The following is a 22,189-nucleotide window of genomic DNA, read 5'->3' on the forward strand; positions in this document are numbered from 1 at the left end:
GAGTGCCCCCCCCCCCCCCCCTGGAGATGAGCTTTAAATGATCACACACCAAAAACGGGACAATAGAAGACATGAAAAAGGAAGATAAATAATAGGGGATGGAAAGAGTGATGGAATATTTGCAATATACAAGGATGAGGGAGAAATGTAGGGAATATAAATATGAAAACGTTTTAAACAAGTAATATTTAAAAAAGGCGAAATTTATTCCTCAATGTCTGGTGTTTTAAATAGTTATAGATGGTTTTAAATATTTATGGAAAAGTTTTATTCTGTAGGGTTAGACATAGAGTGATGATGATGTATGTAATCTTTCATTATGTTGAGTGGAATTAGAAAATCCTCTGAAACAGCTAATTAAAAAATGATGTAAGCTAATCAAGACATTATATGTCATTAACACTGTTTTTATAAAAAGATCACTCCATCGTATGAAGGAGTACAGTCTAACATAACTTCAGCCAGCATTCCAAACACACAAATATATTTTGTTTCCTAATCAAGAAAGTCTTCATCATGTTCTGCAATGCTGCATGGAATACGTGCTGAAGAGTTTGCAGCAAACTGAGTACTCACTTTCAGCTTAGGATGTTTATTTGATAATTCTGTGGGAAACTAATATATTTACTAGCTTTTTTATTTAGAAAGTATGTTTGTGTGCTGAAGTACTCTAAGCAATAGGTAAACTAAGAATGAACAGGCTGCATGTATTCTTATCCTAGAGTGGCTTACTTCTGCCCATAGACTGCAAAGTCTTTGTGCATATGAGCCAGCTGATGACTGTGTGTAAGCACTTGTGAAACAGACACTGATAATATAGCAATATTGCTAACCCTTGGTGATCTTCTGAGAGTGTCTTTTTGTTATTATTCCACCACATAAGTGATTGCATCACCTGTTCTATATAACACTATATACGTCTGCATTTTGCAAACCCAACAGTCTGAATTGTTCATTGAAATTCTGTATATCATCATAACTTTAACCAAAACTCTTTTTTTTTTTGGATTGGCTAGAGTGGGAAAGAGTTAGAACCTCCTCAAATGTTTTTTTTATCTGTATTTTCTTTGGGAAGATTTTGTTTCATGTCCTTTACCATAGACAAGACAGGAAATAGGACAATCTCTAGAAATTAGGGGAAAGTCCCACCTTTGATTGTTATAACCGAAACAAGGATACTCATTGGGAGATTTCTACAAATACCTTGTTTTGGTGATAAATGTCAAAATTTAGATTTCTGTTTACTTTGTATCTCCTTGACAACTGTCACCTGTTATTGTGGCAAGGGTGAATGTTCCCTTTGGGGATAATAATAATTGTGACCCTTCCCTGCGGTGTCCAAAAGTAGAAAGAAAAATGGTTGTAGTTCCAATCGCATCATTTTAGGTTTGAGGTTGAAGACTTTAAGTTTAGGAAAATTAAAATTTGTGTCTTAAATGTGAATTAATGGCCTTTAACGCATTCTTATATATATTCTTTATAAAAATGTTTCACAGTTATATTTCTCTTTTTTAGGTTCCCTAACAAATCTCACTTTTGCTATTGGCATAGCGATATATGCCTTGTTGGGTTATTACATTCGAGACTGGAGACGACTTGCATTTGTGGCCAACACGCCCGGTGTTTTCTTTTTTCTTCTTTCTTTGTAAGTTACATTGTTACATGCTTTTATTTTACATTGTTTAATAGGGTTGATACAAATAATGTCTATCTAGTTCAACATCTGACAGCTATGACAGTTTTGGTACAGAGGAAGAAAACCTTCAAGGATCACTGTTGCCAATTTTGCTACACAAGAACACAAATTCCTTTAAATCAAAATATTGCTCTAATAGTTTATCGTAGCAATACTTTAGGTCGATTGCAAGTCGGCTCCCTGTCCCAAGCTCTCTCCCCTGGTGCTAGTGCGGCCGAATGTCTTGGATGCAGGGAGAAGCGTCCTGCACCTCCCCGCCTGCTGCATCCAACACATTTTGGCCGCACTAGCACCACGGGAGGACAGGCCAAGACACACAGGTATTCGGCTATTGTGGAGGTATGAGAGCAATAGACAATCATTTATTCATGGCGCAGCACTTGTTGGGCAATACAGTACAGGTTGAGTAAGACTTTGATTTGTTTCAGAAGAAAACCCACTGAGTTAGTATAATCGAATATTGATCAAGCATGATGGCCAGGAGAGACAGCCAGGAGGATGAGTGAGGCGAGACAGCCAGGAGGATGAGTGAGGCGAGACAGCCAGGAGGATGAGTGAGGCGAGACAGCTAGGATGATGAGTGAGGGGAGACAGCTAGGATGATGAGTGAGGGGAGACAGCCAAGGGAGAGAGAGAAGAGAGACAGCCAGGGGAGAGAGAGAAGAGAGACAGCCAGGGGAGAGAGAGAAGAGAGACAGCCAGGGGAGAGAGCGAAGAGAGACAGCCAGCGGAGAGAGCAAAGAAAGACGGCCAGGGGGAAGAGCGAGGAGGGACAGCCAGGGGGAAGAGCGAGGAGGGACAGCCCCGAGGAGGGGCAGAGAGGGGAGAGAGCGAGGAAGGACAGCCAGGGGAGAGAGCGGGGAGAGGCATCCTGGGGAGAAAGAGACGGGTACGTCCGTGGCTGCGAAGGGGTTAAAGAGACACTGTTACCTTATCCATTCAGGGCAAAGTGACACTGATACTCACCTTGCCGGTCACAGCTAGCACTAAAATCCCCGGTGTCACTTTAATGCTAGCCCTGCAACTGCTTATACTGCCTTTCCTTGCTGTCCCCTGTGGAAGTCAAGTGACTCAGCTGGTATTTCTGGCCATTGGGGAACATCTGACTTGCTTCCACACATGAAAATGCTGGGGATTGGCTGCTCAGACACTATGCTGTTGCTAGATGGTGTTGAGGAAGTCTACAGCTTTGTATAATCTTCATATCACAACTCTGAGTTTACACAGAACTTCTCCTCATCCCACTAATGCATATATTACCATGTGTTTTTAAAATGTGTTACTGTGAACTTTTTTCCATGTTTTTATAAAAAGCTGTAGTAAAGTTTTGAAAGAAATAGGCTTTTCTTCACCATAGTATAGGTACATTGTAATTGGTGTTTTCATGCTACAGTTTTTACCTTGATGCCCCTGTAAAATGAATAAAGAAATAATGGTGCAAAGACAGATTTTTCACCCCACTGCAATGCAGGTTGATGACATGAACAACCTGCATAGATATTGATTTATTTTAATTCCTTTTGCACTTTTTATGCTACTACTCTTGGCAAACATCTCCTCTATTGGCCTCCAGCAGCACCTGTATAAATGATAGTCGCATCTATTCTCCACCCCTGACCTTTCTCCCTCTGTTCCAAATATAATGTCAAATATTCTGTCCAGCATTTCTTAATGGATGTCTTAGAGGTACATAAAAATCAGCCATTATAAAACTAAGTGAATCATATACTCTCATCTGCCTTACAATCTGTTCTTGGACATATCTTACTGTAAATGGCGCTGTTACCGTACCTCACAAGTTCATTGCTTTTAACTCGACCTTTGCTTTTATGCCGTTTATTTAAAACATCTTTAAGTCCTGCAATTTTCACCTACCAGTCCAAATTGTGGCTCTTCCTAATTTGAGACCACCAGACACCTTGTCCATACCATAATAATCTCCCATCTTGAACGCTGCTACCCTCCAAGCCAGTAATCCAATAACAGGACTCTTGGCTCTACAATCTAGCATGAATGCTGCAGAAAAATGTATCTGTCCCTCCCGCCTCTCCTATCTGCATCTCTCTGCCAGTCCCTTCTTCAGCTTCCCATTAGCCTAAGAATAAAATCCAAGTCACTGCTCATCTTCCATCAAATTTTCTTTCTACTCACACTAATACTCCTTTAATTGCTGCTCTCCACTACTGACCTGCTAGTGTCCTCTCTGCATACATGTATGAGCAATAAAAACCTGACCAAGGTCTTCACTTTTGCCTACGCAACCTAAAATTAAAAAAGTTTGGATATTCTTCAAATGGTCCCTAAAAATTCACCTCTCCAATCACATGCAGTCAAGGTCTTCTTCCTTACCGTATGTGTCTGTGCCCCCTTTTCGATTGGAATTTTATATGAACAGGGTCTCCTCGTGGGTCATTTTTCTAGAGTCCAATGTGTGGCAATATCTGTTATGTTGGCACTTTTTTTTTAGGATAATTATTGAGTGAGTCCCAACTCTGTTCTGTCACTATGCACAGCATCTCTGTATTTCCTTCCCTCCAGTTCTCGCACATTAGCCCTATAGTTTAAGCACTGCTCAAATTGAACCCTCTATTTCAGTGCTCATTTAAATATTGTAACATCCAGACAAAAAATGTAGAGGCACTGTTGCAGAAAATGAAACATTTGTATAAATAATTGTACACAGGAAACAGCAATAACTGCCAAGTTAGCTGACAGCTGTTTCATTATTTTTTTTTGGTTAGTGCGGCTACTGTTTTTCCCTTCTGTTTTTTTTTTTTTTTTTTTTATGCAAATTGAAGGTGTATGTGTAAGGAAACGGTAACGATGGAACACCAATATTTCATGTTTTCCCTGACATTTTATTTATTCATGTTTTGAAAACATTTTATTTTTCTGTTTTCTTCCCCTCATGTGATGGAAAGTTTCCTCTGATCTGAGTTAATATAAATCAAGTGTATTCATTGATCCCTAAGGCAAGAGACATTGTTGTCTTGTCTTATCTGGCTGGTAATGTTAAACTGGCATTTTTCACTACGGAATGCAAGCTATTCCGCCGTCTTCACACCTGACTGTCAACACCTCAGTTCACCTATTTTCCTCAGAACATATCAAGGCGTATTCATTTAACGGTACAAAAAGCAAGTCTGGAATGCAGTAAGCAGAAAGTCAGCGCTAGACTCCGTGCTGCTCTAATCAAACCAGTAACAGACACATTTTGGTTGGTTGCTATTGGCTCCTTTCCTCTTTGCCTTATTGAATAAGTCTGATTTATATTTCTGTAAAATAGACATGCAGTGTTATGTAATATGGGTTGCAAGGCCAGCCTTCTTCCACACAGTTTGGCATTTCATTCTTTCTTTTACAAACTCATATAAGCTTATGGTGCAGGGCATTTTTCATTTTTAGTTCACTTGTATAGTAACTTATGTGTTCCACACAGTTTTACAGTACATTCCAATCTGTCTATGTCCTTTTAAAGCAAACCTTTACCCCCTTTCACTACAAATCACATCAGCAATACAACCCTGCATGCTGATATAAAATCATCTTACATTCATTTAGTTAAACAAACATACAGACATATATATTTTTTTATTTACTTACATATAGAGTTCATCGACTTCCTGGTCCACTGCTGGCACAAATGATCTAAAGTGCCAAAGCGTTGCATCCTGGGATGGTAACATTAGCAGAGCATTGCTGGGAAATCTCATCTGTAATCTCATGAGATCTCAGGGAAAGGCATTTTTCCTCTCATAAAGTGATGTGCATGGTCACATGTCCTAGTCACATGTGCCAGAGTAGAAGGAAGTAAAGGGAGATAAATTATTCTGCCCTTAGTAAAAATGTCAGAAGACTGGGAAAGAAAAGAAAAATAAAGAATGCAAAGAATAAAAAGCCCGGAATTATCTATAAGTATCTGTTTGTAGATTGTCATGATTAAACATTTCTAAAGGTGCCTTTTTGTTGTTATTTAAAAAATTTGGATAAAGTTCCACTTTAAGTGACCTTAGAGGCTGTGTACCTACAATAGTTTTATAGACGCACACTTTTTGTGTCAGTCTCTCCATTAGTACATATCTTTCCTCTTCTTCTCTGATGCTTTGTTCATCAGCTGGGAACAAAGGTAATATACCAAGTATTCACGGGTGTGGAGGAATTTGACATTCACCAACGTTGATACGTTGCCGGGGCTGGTGTTGTCACATAGCGGCAGGGAGAGAGTCTCGCACCTATGTAAATTCTGACTAGAATGACTCTGATCTTAGAAAGGACTTCCTTTCATTACTCTTGGTGGCTAAATGGTGCATTAGAGGGGTGCAGGAAAGGCGAGTATCTGCTGTTGGGGAGGGTGTCATTAGAGCTTACCTGTTGATTTGCCCTGGTCCATGGTGCGAATGAAACCCAGAACACCAGTTCAACTTGAGCACAGTACGAAAATAGCCCAGTGGCATAATTTTGGATAGGCTTTTATGAATGCCAAATGCCACTATGCTCTGTTGTCATTACTTGCTCTTAATGTAGACAATATCATTGGAATCTCCCATTCTATTGAGTCAGGAACAATGCTCATGCTTATTGTATATAGTAAAGGAGGGTAAGGTTAGCTTTAAACAAAGTGATGAGACTCATACCATTCTTGTTTTCACCTCTGGAAGTCAAAATCCCCCTCCATGGTTTGTTAGTCTTTCTGTATGATCTTTGTAACCTATAATCACTCTCTGGCTTCACCTGCATTTGATCTCAGTTTGTAAAACATGAAATAGGAGAAACCTAGGGTAGAACAGAGCTGCAATAAATCACACAGATATGCAGTGAGAAATTCTGTATACCTGGATGTCATCATCTACCCTTGAGCTACACATAATTTTAACACACGATTTAATAACATGCAGTGTTTTCTTCTGCTTTTACATGTGAAGAAAAGTGACATATGCTATTGTATTCTTAGTTTACTCCCTGAATCCCCAAGATGGTTATACTCCCATGGTCATACGGACAAAGCAGAAGAAGTACTGCGGCAGATAGCCCGTGGCAATGGGAAAGACGGTTCTGCAGTCAGATTAAAGAAATGTAACAGAACCCCAAGAAGCGGTGACTCAGCGCACAGTGTCTTTGATTTGGTGAAATATGGAGTGCTTTTCTGGAGAACGTTGCTTCTGATGTATATCTGGTATGTGTAAAATAACAGGAAAAGTTGTATTTGTGTGCTCTTTCTGTTTCTTGTTGCACATTAAAGTGAAGCTGTCTGTTTATGTTGTTATATACAAACAAGTGCAAAGTGAAGACCTAATGCGGCATGACCTTAATACATATACAAACATGACCCTAGGAATGAGATCCCTTGTCGACAAAGCCTACACAATCATAGGGGCAGTTACAATAGGTAAATGATAATAGCAGCAATGTGTTGCACATCCAGTCATTATGAGTTAACTGTATCTAAATCACTGAAAAATGTTTCTGTAGGGTTAGATTTAAAAAAACAAAACTTTCTTTAAATAAAAGCAACATTTTAGCCTTAAACTTCATTATTATCTGTTGGCACTAATACACTGTGACACACTTTGTAATGTTACTACTTCCTTCTGAATCAAGTATAGTATTTGCTTAGATATTGGCTCTTGTTGTAGATTGGCTTGCTCTAATATCCAAACCTGTAAGGTGCGCTCAGGGGCTCTCTAATATTGTACAGAAAGAAAAGCTGTGCTATAAACAACTAATCAACGATTGACTGTTAATGGCTTATTCTTGTCAGACAGCTGGAATATCATTTTTTGATAGTTTTCTGTGGGTTCTACACACATTGAGGGGAATTTATCAAAACTGTAGCAGACATAATTTGGAGCAGTTGCCTATGGCAACCAATCAAATTCTCCTTTATTTTCAAAGCTTAAGTGAACAAACTGATAATAGAAGCGGATTGGTTACTGTGGACAACTGCTCTAGATTCTGTCTGCTCCAGCTTTGATCAATTACCCCCATTGTCTTAAACAAAGTGACTTTGTGAATCAACTCACTGGGACCAGAAGCACTGAGAACTGTGTGCTTTCAACTGTGAAATTATGCCACAGTGTGTAAGGACCACAGGATCACGTTTGTACCGCCACGTCCAAGGTGATCATTACACTATAGAAACACTGTGTCATAATTCTTCTTTTGGTGGGAGACATTCAAGCCAGCCTGTGTCTGTATAGGCAGGTATGTATGCCAGAGAATGTATAGCAGGGCATGTCTTTGTTTCCTCTAATGAGCTGAATACTGATGTATGGTTTCCTATGTGTTATAATTCTCTGAAGGGTATTTCTAATGTGCTGAAACTTTGTTTTCCTCATTCATTAAGCTACATAAAAAGGTGTGCTAAGCCTACAGATTTTTTTTTTTTTTTAAATAGACATGTCACCAGTCTCAGCAGTGCAAATATTTTTAAATTATAATAGACCCAATCACTAAAATCGCATATAAAGTTATAACATGTAAATATAATTTCAAAATAACAGAATACCAGTGAATGCCTTATTATCCTCTAATCAGCTGAATACTGATGTATGGTTTTCTATGTGTTAAAAAATCTCAGAGCCCCAGGCATTAAGCTACATAAAAAGGTGTGCTGAGCCTAAAAGTATTCTTTAACCACTTCAAGACCAGGTGTTTAGACCCCCTTCCTGGCCAGGCCATTTTTCAGTATTCAGCACTGCGGTACTTTGACTGACGTTTATTCCGTCATGCAGCGCTGTACTGAAATGAATTTTATACCATTTTTTGGGGACAGATAGAGCTTTATTTCGGTGGTATTTAATCACCACTGGGGTTTTTATTTTTTACTATAATTAGGAAAAATTACAGAAAATTTGGGGATCAACATGTTAATATCATACACAGATATACAGTGTTTTTCCAAATGTCATTTTGTTAGCTGCCTCTTCTTTTAACGGAGTATGCTTTCTCATTTGTTAAATAACAATGCTCCTGATGAACTGAAAATATACTGGGGTGAATTTATCAAAATCTGGAGCAGCTGTGCATGATAACCATTCAGCTTCTCTCTTTAGTTTGTTAAGTTAAGATATGAAAATTAGGGATGTCCCGATGCCACTTTTTCAGGCCCAAGTACAAGTACATCCCCTCATGTACTTGCCGATACCAATTACCGATACTTTTTCTTAAAGGGACAGGTGACTTTAAATGATCCATAGTACAACTACATGTTATGTACTATGGATCATGGTTTAACCTATTCATGTTAGCAGTGGAGAATTGTAACTCTATTGCTGGAGTGTAGTGGAGGTGTGTGCTGTATATATGCACTACATATACATTACACACGTCCAGTACACTATAGCAATAGATTTACAGCCAGCCCCATCCCAGCTTCCCTTACTCACAGTTTCACTCCGATCCCCGTAGCCTCACGCGATGCCTCTTGTAGTCGGCGCTGGGCAGGATCGCTGCATCGCATCTCGGTGCTCAGCTTGTGGGAGGCGCTCACAATTCTGCCCTGCTAACATGAATAGGTTAAATCATGATCCATAATACATATACAGCACATACGTCCCGTACACTGCAGTAATAGAGTTACAATTATCCCCTGCTAACATGAATAGGTTAAATCATGATCCATAGTACATAACATGTAGTTGCACTAAGGATCATTTAACCTATTCATGTTAGCAAGTGATTATTGTAAATCTAATGCTGCAATGTACGGGACATTTGTGCTGTATATGTACAGCACAAATAGATAGTATAGATATACAATTCTCCACTGCTAACATGAATGGGTTAAATGATCCGTAGTACAGGGCTACATACAGATCATTTAATCCATTCATGGTATTATGTATTGTCTGCATTGTATTAGCAGTATATACTGTATACGTAATACATATACTGCTAATACAGTGCAGACAATACATAATACCATGAATGGATTAAATGATCTGTATGTAGCCCTGTACTACGGATCATTTAATCCATTCATGGTATTATGTATTGTCTGCACTGTATTAGCAGTATATACTGTATATGTAATACATATACTGCTAATACAGTGCAATCAATACATAATTGCTTAATAAATCCCCTCCCCAAATCTGCCCTCACTCACTGTGTCCAGGTGCCGGAGAGAGCGGGGACGAGTCAGCGGCAGTGCTGGACCAGTGGGAGGAGCTCCAGGTGGGGTCCTAATTTAGCTATTGATAAATTCCCGTCACTGTGTTTTCTCATTTTGTAAGCCACATAACAAGGTGTGCTTAGACTACAGGTATTCCTTTATGCAAGTCCTGTAAGCAGCTCCAAAGAAACACAAGTAATGTTTGACTTGCAAAGCAGACAGGCATAGGAAACCCGTCTTAACTCAATAGTGCTGCTAGATCCCTGTAATAAAGGTGAGCTTCTGGGGGTGGGTTGATATTTCAACCACCAAGCCACCCACCACCACAACCCTAAAATGACATTCTTAGTGCCCACCACCACATTCCTAAAATGCAGTTCTTAGTGCCCGGGTTGTGGTTTTGCTGGGGGTAGGTGTGTGTATCTACCCTTATTCATTTTTCAAGCAACTGAAGGTGATTCCAGTGGCACATCAGAGAGGCAGCAGAATTTGTTAAAATATATTTCCACTTTTGCAGTAAAATGTGAGAAAACCCTTGTTTTCAGAGTTTCTCGAAAAAGAGCAAGTAAGATGGTAAGCATCAATGTTTACATATTTAAAGTAATTCTATATAAAGCGGAACATGTAACAAATATAAAATAGATGGAATCCCAATTAGGCTGCAAAAGTAAAAATACATTTTAAGATATGCAGCACCAATCATTGCTTGTGTCTAATTGATTTGGTAACAGAATCAGTTTACATCCCGCCCGGCAAGTCCTCGCTCTCTTGGCCGCTCCTGCATAGTAGAGCCCCATAGGCTTCAATTGTCTACCTCTGTCTCCTGGCCAGGAGACGAGCCCCATAGACTTTTAGGTCTTAGGTTGTATTGCTCAGCTGCCGCCAGGAGAGTCTTGAGATGTGGAATGCAAACCATTGGAGGCTGCAGGCGACCAATTGATATAAGTATACAGAGGGGGAGTATGGGATCTGTAAGGTCATGGAAGGGAGCAAAAAAAATAAGTGCACTTTTTCTGAAAGTGCCCATATTCTTTAAAAATACAGCTGATATAATGTAGTGAATCGCTAGTTGTAATTCACAGTTGAAAAGCTCACTGACTAATAGAGCAAAAAAATGCTTGAAATTACCCTACTTGAAAAGCAAGTGGGGAGTTAGCTGGTGTTTATATTCAACCCCCAACCCACATATTTAGGATTACAATACATTTCACCTGCAGCATGATGTGCTTTACTTCTCCTGAGTTTCTGAATGAACTGCTAGATTCTTCAGCCCCCACTGAATGTTAACATTTGGCGACTGCTTAGAAGTTTTGGCCTTCACATTTCTGCCATACTCCCAAATTGATTTTGAGGCATGGAGTTGTGCAGTATGACCTTTTTAGGGGACATTTTGGGTGCTCTAGCTTTAGTATGGTGACCGGTTCCACACTGAATTACCTTTTTATGCATTAGATATTCTGGTAGGGAGAGTTCTTCAAACAATTGTTGCTGTCCTTGTTGGATTTGACTTGGAAATACAAGCATACAACAGGTCATGTTGCACAACATTGCTCAGCCTAAACCCAAGTGTGATTTTTTTTTTTTTTACTTGTTCCAGATGTTTGGTAGGTGCACTCTCTGTCCTGGAGATCATCTTTTACACTTTTAACTGATAAATACATTTTTGTTTGTCTTCACTGTGAAAAAAAAACCTTTGCGCCTTTAATATATCCAGGCAAATTCGGTTTGCAGGGGTAACATTTATCATTTTGACCTCCCTATCTCTAGACTGGCTCACAAATCGCCAACAGGGATGAGCAAAGCTGCACTTACTCTTGTAGTATGCACTCTGATTTATGACATTTCAATAACTTTGTTTCCTTATTCAGGATTTACAGTAACTCTGGTTCTAACTGGCTTGTCCAATGGACATAAAAGCTTTACATCAAACAAAACTATCTGCACTTGTCGGTATCGGGTCTCCTGCGCCTCTCTAACTGTAAAATTGTCTGCCTTCTGTCTTAGTTAACAAATTTACTTTTTTTTTTCTTCTAAAAGCATTTAATTGTTCTGGCAAGTAGAATGAACTGATTTACAGGAGGCTTAGGCGTATGTCGCCAATGATGCAGATCATCTTGCTTCCGAAAAACCATTTACTGCTACACGCTATCAATGTAATTGTTGTTTTTTTTTTTTTTTTAATTTTGTAGCTGAAAAAAAGCTTAATTTTGAATCTTATAATTCCTTCCATTCATTTTATAGTAATATAAAAAGAAATTCAAAGCACCTATTTTTCACTTGTAACCCATCGTCTGAATGCATTAAGCTATTGGCATACATTTGTCTATACGTAAGTTACAGATACCCAATTACTGATGTATTGAAACCATTTTACATCCACTGTTCATTCGGGTTAATTATGGCTATAACATTACTAGGTAATTCTACCTAATAGAGGCAGGTTAATTGAAAATTTAACCCCTTAGACATAACTGAAGTGATGGATGGATACAAGATGTGCTTCTCCAAGACACTGGCAGTATTTAAAGAGTCGATAAAATAAAAAGCATGCATTTAATTTTTTATGGCTATTATCTTTGTTCTTGTTTTTTCTCAGTCGGCATTATGTAGGGCGTTTTATTAATAGCTCTTATCTTTAGTTGTTGACAAAATGTAATGAGACCACTAGATACTCCCTTTTTGCTCTTTTATATCCTGAGCTAGATTAAAGCTGTGAATTATGTTACATTTAATTCAGCCTTTTAAAAGACTGGCTATGAGATCACGCTAAGAGAGAAGCCCATAAACTTTAAATGATTACAAGCCAAGGAAGATATAATACAGTACATAACCAAAGTGTATCTCGTCAACTCTATTCGTGAGGTCGCAATGTTCGGACAGCTTTTAAAATCATATCGCAACCTTAACATGGACCTATATGTGACTAGGATGCTGATTATTGGTCTGCTCGACAGGGAGGAAATTGAGCTGCCATATAAAATATAACTCTATTAGATACAAGGGAATACTTTGCCTTAATTGATGGTGTGGATAATAGATTTGCTTAGATGGTTGCTATGTCTACCAATTAGTGAATATAATTCAAAGAGAGATCAATTCAACCAATATGCCTGCTACCACACCAGCCTTTCTTAAAGGTTGAATGATAAACATTGACCGATTAGTTTAATTATTAGACATTTCTATCGTGGAATGAGCTTATATGCTGATTTCTGCTATTGGCAGAATGACCTTAGTTTGAGTTTTTGCTTAAAGCAGTTTTCATGACTCAAAAGTTCAGGAAGAAGTTTTTAATGCTGATAATTTATTAAATTTACCTTACTTATTGACATTGCTTTTAAGAATTAATAGGGTTAGTGCCTCAGCATGGATTTGTAAAGCTGCAGGTTACAATGAAAAATAAACACATATGGTACAAAACATAATGAACCACATTTTAAGATGATGCGTTCCAAGATGAGTAGATCATTATTTGGCATGTACAAGGTTGTAAAAACAAGGCACTGGAACCAGGATACATGTCCTGGTGCCTAATTTTTTTAGTTCTGTTCGTTTGAAATACTGTCTTACAATGGAGAAAAAAAGTAATTGGTACACTTCTGGACTCCTGCATCCACTGCCAGTTCATTGAGAGTCTAAAAATGTGGTCTTTCAGATTTACTACTGTTAGAATGGACATGTACATTTAATTCAATTTGCCTGGTACCTTTTATTTCAATAGTTAATTACTCCATCTGTCAGGTTTGGGCAGCACATTTTCCATTTTGAGTGTGATTCTCAACTTGTGTCCAATGTCTCTGGATCCCTTACAACTAACAACTCATAGTGAGGGAAATCTCAGAATTGAGGGTACTTTAAGGCTATGTGCATATGGGCTTCAGCTTGTTTAAGAGCAGTGTGTACAACAAGCTTTTACAAGGTATTGTAAAGCTTTCAGTGAGGTTTAAGCAGCTTTGTTGAAAGTTTTAAGGCACCCTTCTGCTCCTGTTTGGGTAGACTAAACAGGTAGGATAATGGAAATGCTGGTTTTCACTTAGCAGTTAGTAGGCTTCAGCAGGCTTTCAATACATTTTAGTTAGTGCTGAAGCTTGCTGGTAGCATGTGTAAAGTGACAGACATTGTTCCAATTAAGATTTCTTTTAACCTCCCCAAACTGGAGCTGAAGGATACTTTAAAGTATTCACAAATGTGCTTGAAACTCACTAACAGCTTTGCAAATGCATTGTAAAGGCTTGCCATACATACAGTTGTGGTCCTAAGTTTTCCATACCTCTAGAAGAATTTTAAACTGTTAGCCATTTTTGCTTCACTATCACCGCAAAACAGCCCACTTACCATATGCCAAACAACACCTTAGGCCACAAAATCTCCGGAACAAAATGATTTGGAGACATGAGACCAAAATGATACTTTATGGTCACAACCTTGAACACTATATTTGAAGAGTGGACAAGGCCTATGAACAGAGGCATGCCATGAGGCACTAATGGAGTATGGAGGCGGATCTCTGCTGTTTTGGAGGTTTGTGAGCTACAGAGAATTTAGTCAAAAATAATGGCAAGATGAATGCAGCACATTATCGGAAAATACTTTAGGAATACTGTAGCAAAACTTTCTTCAGCCTAAAACCTTTACATGGGGTGCCCGTTTTATTATAATGATCCAAAACAAGTGGCCAAGTCAACTCTTCAGTGGTTTTAGCAGAAAAAAGTGACCTCAACATCCTTGAGTCACTTAGGGGAGGTCTCAAACATACTAGACAACCAAAACATTTACAGGACCTGGAGACTTTTTTTCAGGAAGAATGGACAGTTTTACCTCATGAGAAAATAAAGGGCCTTTTCCCACAATTGCTATGATTTGTTTAAAGTGGAACTGAAGTTAAAAACTAAAAAATTGCAACCTGACAGACTCTATTTGCAGATGAGACATACTGTGTCTCTTGTGCATTAAAACAACATTAGCTGCCTGTTAGCAATCTTCTTTAGAATGTACACAAAGCTGTGCTTGCTCAGGATACGCTGCACATATGGGGAATTTCCATCCTTCTGGGCTGGCTTATCAAGATGGACAAAAATCCCAGACCTGGAAAAAGGCTGGGTGAAGGTGTAAGTACTGCTTAACGGGGTGAGAAAAGGTGAGTTTAGTTCCGCTGCAATGGTGATGCCTATTGGTTGAATTTTAATTGCATTAAAGATAAAAAGAAATGTGTTTGGTTTTGTGTTTTCTTCTAAAATGGTCAACATCACAAATTTTGTCCATTTCTGTAAATTGTGTTTAAAGATCTATGTAAATTTATAAGCACAACTGTTCTGCTCTTATATGAGCTGCAGCCTGTGTTTACAAGGTCTATGACTAGAAATGAGAAACTCGGTGTGTTGGGGGGTTTGGTAACTTTGCGGCATGGCTGGCTGGCAGTGGATAGGAAGGAGTCTATTGAGCATTTCCTTCTTCTTTTTTTTTTTTTTTTTTTAGATGGTTTTTACTCCTATTTTAACTAATGTCTCTGTTTGTGACACCTTTGGACAGTAACACAGAAAGGTATATTACCCACACATTCCTTTGAATTTACGTTGCACTACATGCTAGACCTCAATTACCAAAATCGCACAAAAAATATATATATATACTGCAGGGATGGGTCACAAATAGTCAAAGGATTTTCCTTGAACATCCATTTTTAAAGTAAGACATTTAGGCATTATCGGATTATTTGTATTACATCTTTGTCCTAAATTTTACTGGCTTCCTTCCAAAATCTGCCTTGGCAACCTCTTTCATGGTGCGGCTTTCAATATATTCTATCATCTTACCTGTCTCTTTTGTGTTAAACTATCTGATAAGCCTGTCACTGTGCAGTCCTAACAGTTTAAAATAATTCAACTGAGCGAGAGTAGACACTGCATGGGCAGACAACAAATAACATAAGGTGGTATGGTTATGAATTAAGAAGCTTTTACCAACACTGGCGATTTGAGCAGCCTAACAAGTCTTCGGTGACCTAAAACTCAAAATGTCTAGTAAATAATAAGAGGATATTTAACAATTTTGGAATTTTGTTTTCCTACTTAAATAAGACGTTTCCAGTGAAATGTGCTTTTACTTGTAATTTACATTGTTTTTAAGTGTGTGCCATGGAGTTTTGGGAATTCAGAGTAAACCGGGTTTGAGTTGCCATTCGTGGATCAAATGTGGCAGATCGGCATGTTGGCATATTAGGGCAGCGGGGACAATGACACGGAGTGCTGCCGAATGGAAGCCTCCATCTGAGCTGTCACCAACATTTTCTTTCAAATGGCTCTTCATCAAAGTACTCATTATGATGGCAATTACTTTGCAAAAGAAAAGTACACGAAGTATGTGCAGCTTCTTGTAAATCGTCAAGTTGTATAATTTAGAGCGGCAAGATTTATCTCTGAAGAGTTGTCTTTATATTTAAGATGCGTTTTACATCTTTGCTTTTAGCCCGGAGCTGGTAATCCTTTAATCATAATAACTTGTGAACAATTCTTATTCCACATATAATGTGATCTCTGAAGGAGGGCGTTCAAGTAACAAAAGCAAATTGGATGCATTTTTAATAATTTTGTCAGAGCAGAAAATTGCCATACAGGCTTTAGATTTCAAGAGGTGGAAGGGGAAACTTTCTGCAGCCCCTGGGACTATGCCAGAAGAAAATGTTACATGTATTTGTAAATAAGATATGGTAAAAAAATAATGTGCCCTGAAAAGTTGGACCACAGAACTTTTGAAAGATCTAAACGTTTCCTAGTTGTCCGTTCACATCAGCAGCTTGGTCTTGGTTCTGGTGCTCAGTGATGGATGCGGTGTAATGCGCTGATTACAGTGCATCCCACTGTTTACTTTTTCTTTTTTGAAAAAAAAACTTTATTAAAATGTCACAAAGTGATATTGCATTCAATTCTATTCACCACAGCGAGTTGCAACAAACCGCACTGAAAAAAAGTATGCATGTTGTGCTCTTTTCAGTGTTCACCAACACAGTGCAGTGGTGTGGATTGAGACCCTAGGAGACAAGGCAGATTGCCTTGTCTATACATTGGGACTGATTTGGGCGAGGCTGCCCAGTGCAGCCCAACACATCTTTTGTGATCGGGCCCTAAGGGCTTATGTTTTAAGTAGATAGAACAATAAAAATCACAAAGTCCCATACAAGATGTGCTTAAAATCGGTGAAGGGGAAATATACTATTGTAATAACAATAATAATAATGAAGTTCTCATTGGTCCCATAATAACTGCTCCACTCCTTGACTGCTGCAAAGTGTGAGCTAAGCAGCCCAATCATCCATTCTCTTTCTGTCTGTACAGGAAAGTTGCTGACTCTCACAATAGTCTTTGTATTGCTGTGGCATCAGAGGAAAAATCTCCAGAATGTCTTGAAGGAATAGCAATAATTTCCATGTCTGTTGGCGTTATCCAAGTGCAATGACAGTGATTCACTTACAGAGGTTATTTTTATTTATCCGTGCATTTGTTATGGTAATGAAAGATTAACTGTAGTCAAAACACTTGCAGTCAGCTTACTACGATGTACTCAATGGCTCAAGGAATTGAAGAGTTTAAGTGTATGGGCAAAATAAATAAATAACCTATGTGATGCAGTCTCTCACTAGCTTCAAAGAAGAACTCCAGATTTTAGAAAAAATTACCTTTTGTAGTAGGGCTACCCCTGCACTGCAAGGGTTAACTGCTTGTTTTTCTCCAGGTGGAAATACCCAATCCTCGGTCCTGCAGCAGTGACCAATCACCTCTCTCCCCCCTCTGCTCCTCCGCGTCCTCACATCTAATACAGGTTAATGGATAGTATTAGATGTGATGAGTCATGTGTCTTTAGACCGCCGGAGCCTGGAGAGAAGAGGCTATGGGGACTAGTCTAGTAGTTAATCCTTGCAGTGCAGGAGTACCCTTGTAGAATGAGGGTTTTACATAGACGTTAAGACTTTATCTATAAAGATTTTCACACAAGATTCATACTACTTTCACCCAGAATCTATGCATTTTATCCACTTGAATCCAATTAGAAAATGTTTAATCTTGGATGAAAACTGTGCATCCTAGACCAAGGATAAAGGGGCTCCACAGGGACATGGAGATCAATTTTAAAAATGAACAAGGGTACCAGCAAGCACAGAAAGAAATGTAAATGTCAGGAATAATTTTTGTGTTTAACTTTTTTAAAACTGTGCAGAAAAACATTTCAAGTGTAATGCTACTTTTTTGGAAAAAAAAAAGCAATCCTCTGTGTGAGATCTGTGTCCATTGCAAGAATTTTAACAAACGGTGTAGCCGATTCCTACCTCTTTCTAAAGAAATTCTGAAATTACAGTTTCTTTCACTATCTCCCTTCCAGACTGAATCCTGAATGGGAAGGTCTGCTATCATTATAACCACCTGGTTCACTCTCAGTGTTCTAATGAGTAAAGTTGCACTGACTGCATCTCTTTGCTAGTTATGCCTCACCAAAAATAAAATTGCTGTTGCAGGGGATACCCAACATTTTGCTGGTATCTTAGTGCTTAGTGCTCTCACTGAGCCAATTGTAGAAGCAGGAAACAACAATTCTAGGGGCATCCTATGCACCAAACATGTAGAGAATTCCTCAAGGTTGCTATATTGCATTGAATGTTTTGCAGTTGGAAACTAACATTTTAAAAATAAATTACAAAATGACATGTAACAATTTGATATGCCTATGATTGTAAGCTCTCACGAGCAGGACCCTCTAAACCCTCCTGTATTGCGCTCTCTCCTGCGATGGACTACAATCTCATCTTTAGGTTACTAATTTATATTGAAATTATATTCTATTACAAAGTGAGCTTGGAGCGTTGGCTACTTTACAACACACACACAGGGACCATGGAGAAAAAAGGTAGCCACCCTCCAGAAAGAAGGACAGTGTCGGCACCAATTCAGAGATGATTTGAGCATCTGCAGCCGTGTGATAGACAAATAAGATACAATTTTGTTAATTGGGTACTTGAATGCATTTTTAAGATTGAATTGCTGAGTTTAATGTAAGTTTTTAAGCCAGGCTGGGAACACCTAGAGTTACAATACATGTTCATGTCACTGATCCTTCTGTATCTAAATATTTTTCTATTTGTTGAATGTATGATTTCAAAATTATCCAATGTACATGTTTGTGTGTATCTTAAGAATCACTTGCTATATAATGTGTTTTTAAAATGAAATTTCTTTTGCCTCTGTGGTGTTGGGGGAACATACTGCTAATAGATCAGGAACTTCCCAGGTAACAGAGGAGGAAAGAGTATTCTTCTCACCCTAGCCATTCTTCATTGTCTGAGCGCCTGCCTGATAAATTGGCTTTCATGAAAGCAGCCCTTGAAATCTGTAAACCTTTCAACAGCAATGATGATGTGTTTTCTTTCTAGGTACGTCTGCAGTCTGGTGTATTATGGCTTGACCTTAAATGCTGGGGATCTAAAAGGCAATCTCTATTTGAATGTGGCATTGTCTGGCCTTGTGGAAGTTCCAGCATTCCCCCTCTGCCTGTTTTTTATTGAAAAGTCTTGGTGAGTATGGAAGGACATGGCTTTCTGAGTCATTTTGTTTAGAACTGCTCTTAGCCTCTGCTGATCGAAGCATACATTCTATTTAATGTGCAAACATACAGTCTCATATAAAGCAATATTTCATAGGAAGTTATTCTTTCTGCATTTGTAGATCAAATTAGTCTTGCTCATTTTGTACTCAGTGAATCTTCTCCAAGTCATTCACATATTTAGACCGGTCATTTTTAACTCATGATCAAAATTTGTATTCATTATCTTTCCACACTGTTAGATCTTGGTTTAGGATTGTTTGCTTTATCACTCACTACGCCCACTAATCAGGTAGGCATAGACCTCTAAGTTAGCATACACAGCTTAAATGTTGCCACAATTCTGGTATATACAAATGATCCCTGGCAGGGCCACAGGAATCAAATAATACACTGTAGTAGCCACAGCTGGCCTCTTCTGGGTATAGGAACAGCCGCTGTGCAGAGCTGCTCCCCCAGTTCTGGTAAAACACAGCGGGTCGCTTCCTGAGGATAGTTGCCATTCTGAGGATGCCTATTATTTTTTCTCTCTGCACCATCCCTCATCCAATCAGAGGACACCTCAAAATTACATGATCCCCATGGCCCTGCCATGGATCATTTAAATATGCTTATTTTATGCCAAGCTGGACCAATGTTAGTATATATAGTATACATTTTTAAAGCTGGAGTTCAGCTTTAAAGGTTAGGTTAGATAGTTTGGCAAGTTTTTGGTGCCTAGAGTGAAGTTCAGACACTTTTAGGTGTTTTACATTGTTTAAAATCCTAGTGTGCTCCTAAAGAGAAATTGTGAATAGAGCTTATATGGATGCATAGAATCTTCCACTTTCTGTTGGCTACTGAGCCCACCAGGATGAATGAAGGTCTTGTTGTACTTCTTACCGAATATCCCAGCAGCAGGGGAGGGTGCTCATAGTGACTGCGGATGGCACCGCTGACCAAATGAATTGTTTGGAAGAATGTCACCAGCACACCAAGACAAGCGCTTGGTCCCTTCTTTAGGCTTAAAAGGCTCCCAATGTTATGCCTGATGAAGGGACCCTGCGGCCCCGATAGCGCTTGTCTTTATTTGACATGATTCTTAATAAATTAACACTTGGTGATCCTGAAAGGATTTTTGGTGTGCTGGTGACATTCTTCCAAACAATTACTGAGCCCACCAGTCACATTTGCTGGGCATTGTGAAGGTGGATTGGGCAGGATTGCATGGCGACCATGCAGGCTTTGGTTAAACTTCTCAAGTTTTGAAGCATCTATACCAACTTTTAGCTTCATTTTGGTAATGTTATACATTGATCTGAATGGGTGTGCTGACTTCAATTTAAAGTTTTCCTGAAGGATTCAGCATTTTTTTTTGTAAACTTCAGCACTACTTGAAACTTGTTGAAAGTGGGATGAAGCTAGCTAGTAGCTTGTTAAAAGTGGCAGCCAGTGCTCCCATTATTTGTGTTCATCATCCTGAAACTGAAGGGTGTAAGATAGCCGATGAGAGCTGTGTAAATGCTTTGTCTAAGCTTTTTTTTTTTTTTTAACTGCACCCTGGTACACCCTGTAAAAAGGGAGTGGCTTTATAGGTGATAAAGCAGCATGGTAATAAAAATAATTCATACCCACATGTAGAGTTCCCTTGGTGATCTCCTCCCCCCATGTACTTTTGGTAAAATTATCACATTAAGCTGCAGAATAAACAGACATTGAAGCAGGTTGCTGGAGGAAATTCATTTAAATAGATCTTTAGCCACTGGCATAGGTAAGCTGTAAGTGAACTTTGTGATCTCTCCACCGGCTCAGTAACTAAAAACATGGCACCCGCTGTTATGGTTTCAGTGTTGTTGTGCTTGGGTGATTAGGGTGTGCCCAGGCACACACAGCACACCTAGCACACCTATGGTCACAGGGTTAGTACAAGTGGGCTTATTCCATAAGGCAAGGAGCAGTTTGAAAAGTATAACCAACAGCAACCAAAAACAATGTAATATCTCATTGATTTGATTTAATAGGTTGCCATAATTGTTTGAACTGACTTTATTTTTCAGGTCTGGACGAGGAAAATCTACAGCTGGCTTTCTAATATTTGCTGGAATTGCCTGCATATTTTCAATGTTTTTACCAGACAATAACAGTAAGTATAAAATAAGTGAGAAAGGACTGTTGGTACTATAAACCATTATCTTGTACAAATATTTAGAAGATTAATTATATGGGCTTGCTGTAGATTTTTAATACTTATCCATTTACTGGGCCTTGTAGATGGTACCGGTGTTCATTGTTGCCTTGTATGTTGTCCCTAAAGCTGATATACGTACTTAACAAATATTGCCTAAATACAAGATCCATGTATATTCTTTTTTTATAAATTCTTTATTTCAAAGTTTTCAAAAGTTTTCCGTCTTTTCCAAACAAAAGAGAAGAACAGATATATGTAATACAGGTAAGACCGGTGATAAACAGTGTGATACATAAACATTGCAGCAGCATATTCTGTGGTTGTAATGTCTTCGTTTGGAGCTTATACGACAGCCATTCGTCAGGTAACTATCTCGTCTTCCAGCAGATTATACTCAGGAGTATTGCGATCCGCTCAGTGTCCAGAAAGGCAAACATGGCAGGTAGATCCGCAGGGGTCTTTAGTGTGAACGTCAGATCCTGTTTCTTAACCAGTAGGTGAAACGGGAAGCCCCACCGATAGGTGGCTCCTGAGCGTCTCACGGCGTCTAGACGCCGCATGAGAAGGGTACGTCTGGAGAGGTCCGGGAAAAGTTGGATAGTCGCCCCATCAAAATCCAACGTCC

At 38.9% G+C, this 22,189-nt stretch overlaps 1 protein-coding gene across 1 annotated transcript in view; it reads left to right on the plus strand.

The window, feature by feature from the left end:
- The window catches only part of LOC108792007 (solute carrier family 22 member 15-like), a 217,932-nt gene that overhangs the window by 65,568 nt on the left and 130,175 nt on the right, over positions 1 to 22,189 (plus strand). Inside the window, exons 6-8 of the mRNA XM_018562674.1 lie at positions 6,648 to 6,869; positions 19,228 to 19,368; positions 21,434 to 21,519. Of these exons, the coding sequence (XP_018418176.1) occupies positions 6,648 to 6,869; positions 19,228 to 19,368; positions 21,434 to 21,519 (449 nt within the window). The remainder of the gene's footprint in view (positions 1 to 6,647; positions 6,870 to 19,227; positions 19,369 to 21,433; positions 21,520 to 22,189) is intronic.

The sequence above is a fragment of the Nanorana parkeri genome, unplaced genomic scaffold (assembly GCF_000935625.1).
Source record: "Nanorana parkeri isolate BGI_ZX_2015 unplaced genomic scaffold, ASM93562v1 scaffold590, whole genome shotgun sequence".
Lineage (NCBI taxonomy): Eukaryota > Metazoa > Chordata > Amphibia > Anura > Dicroglossidae > Nanorana > Nanorana parkeri.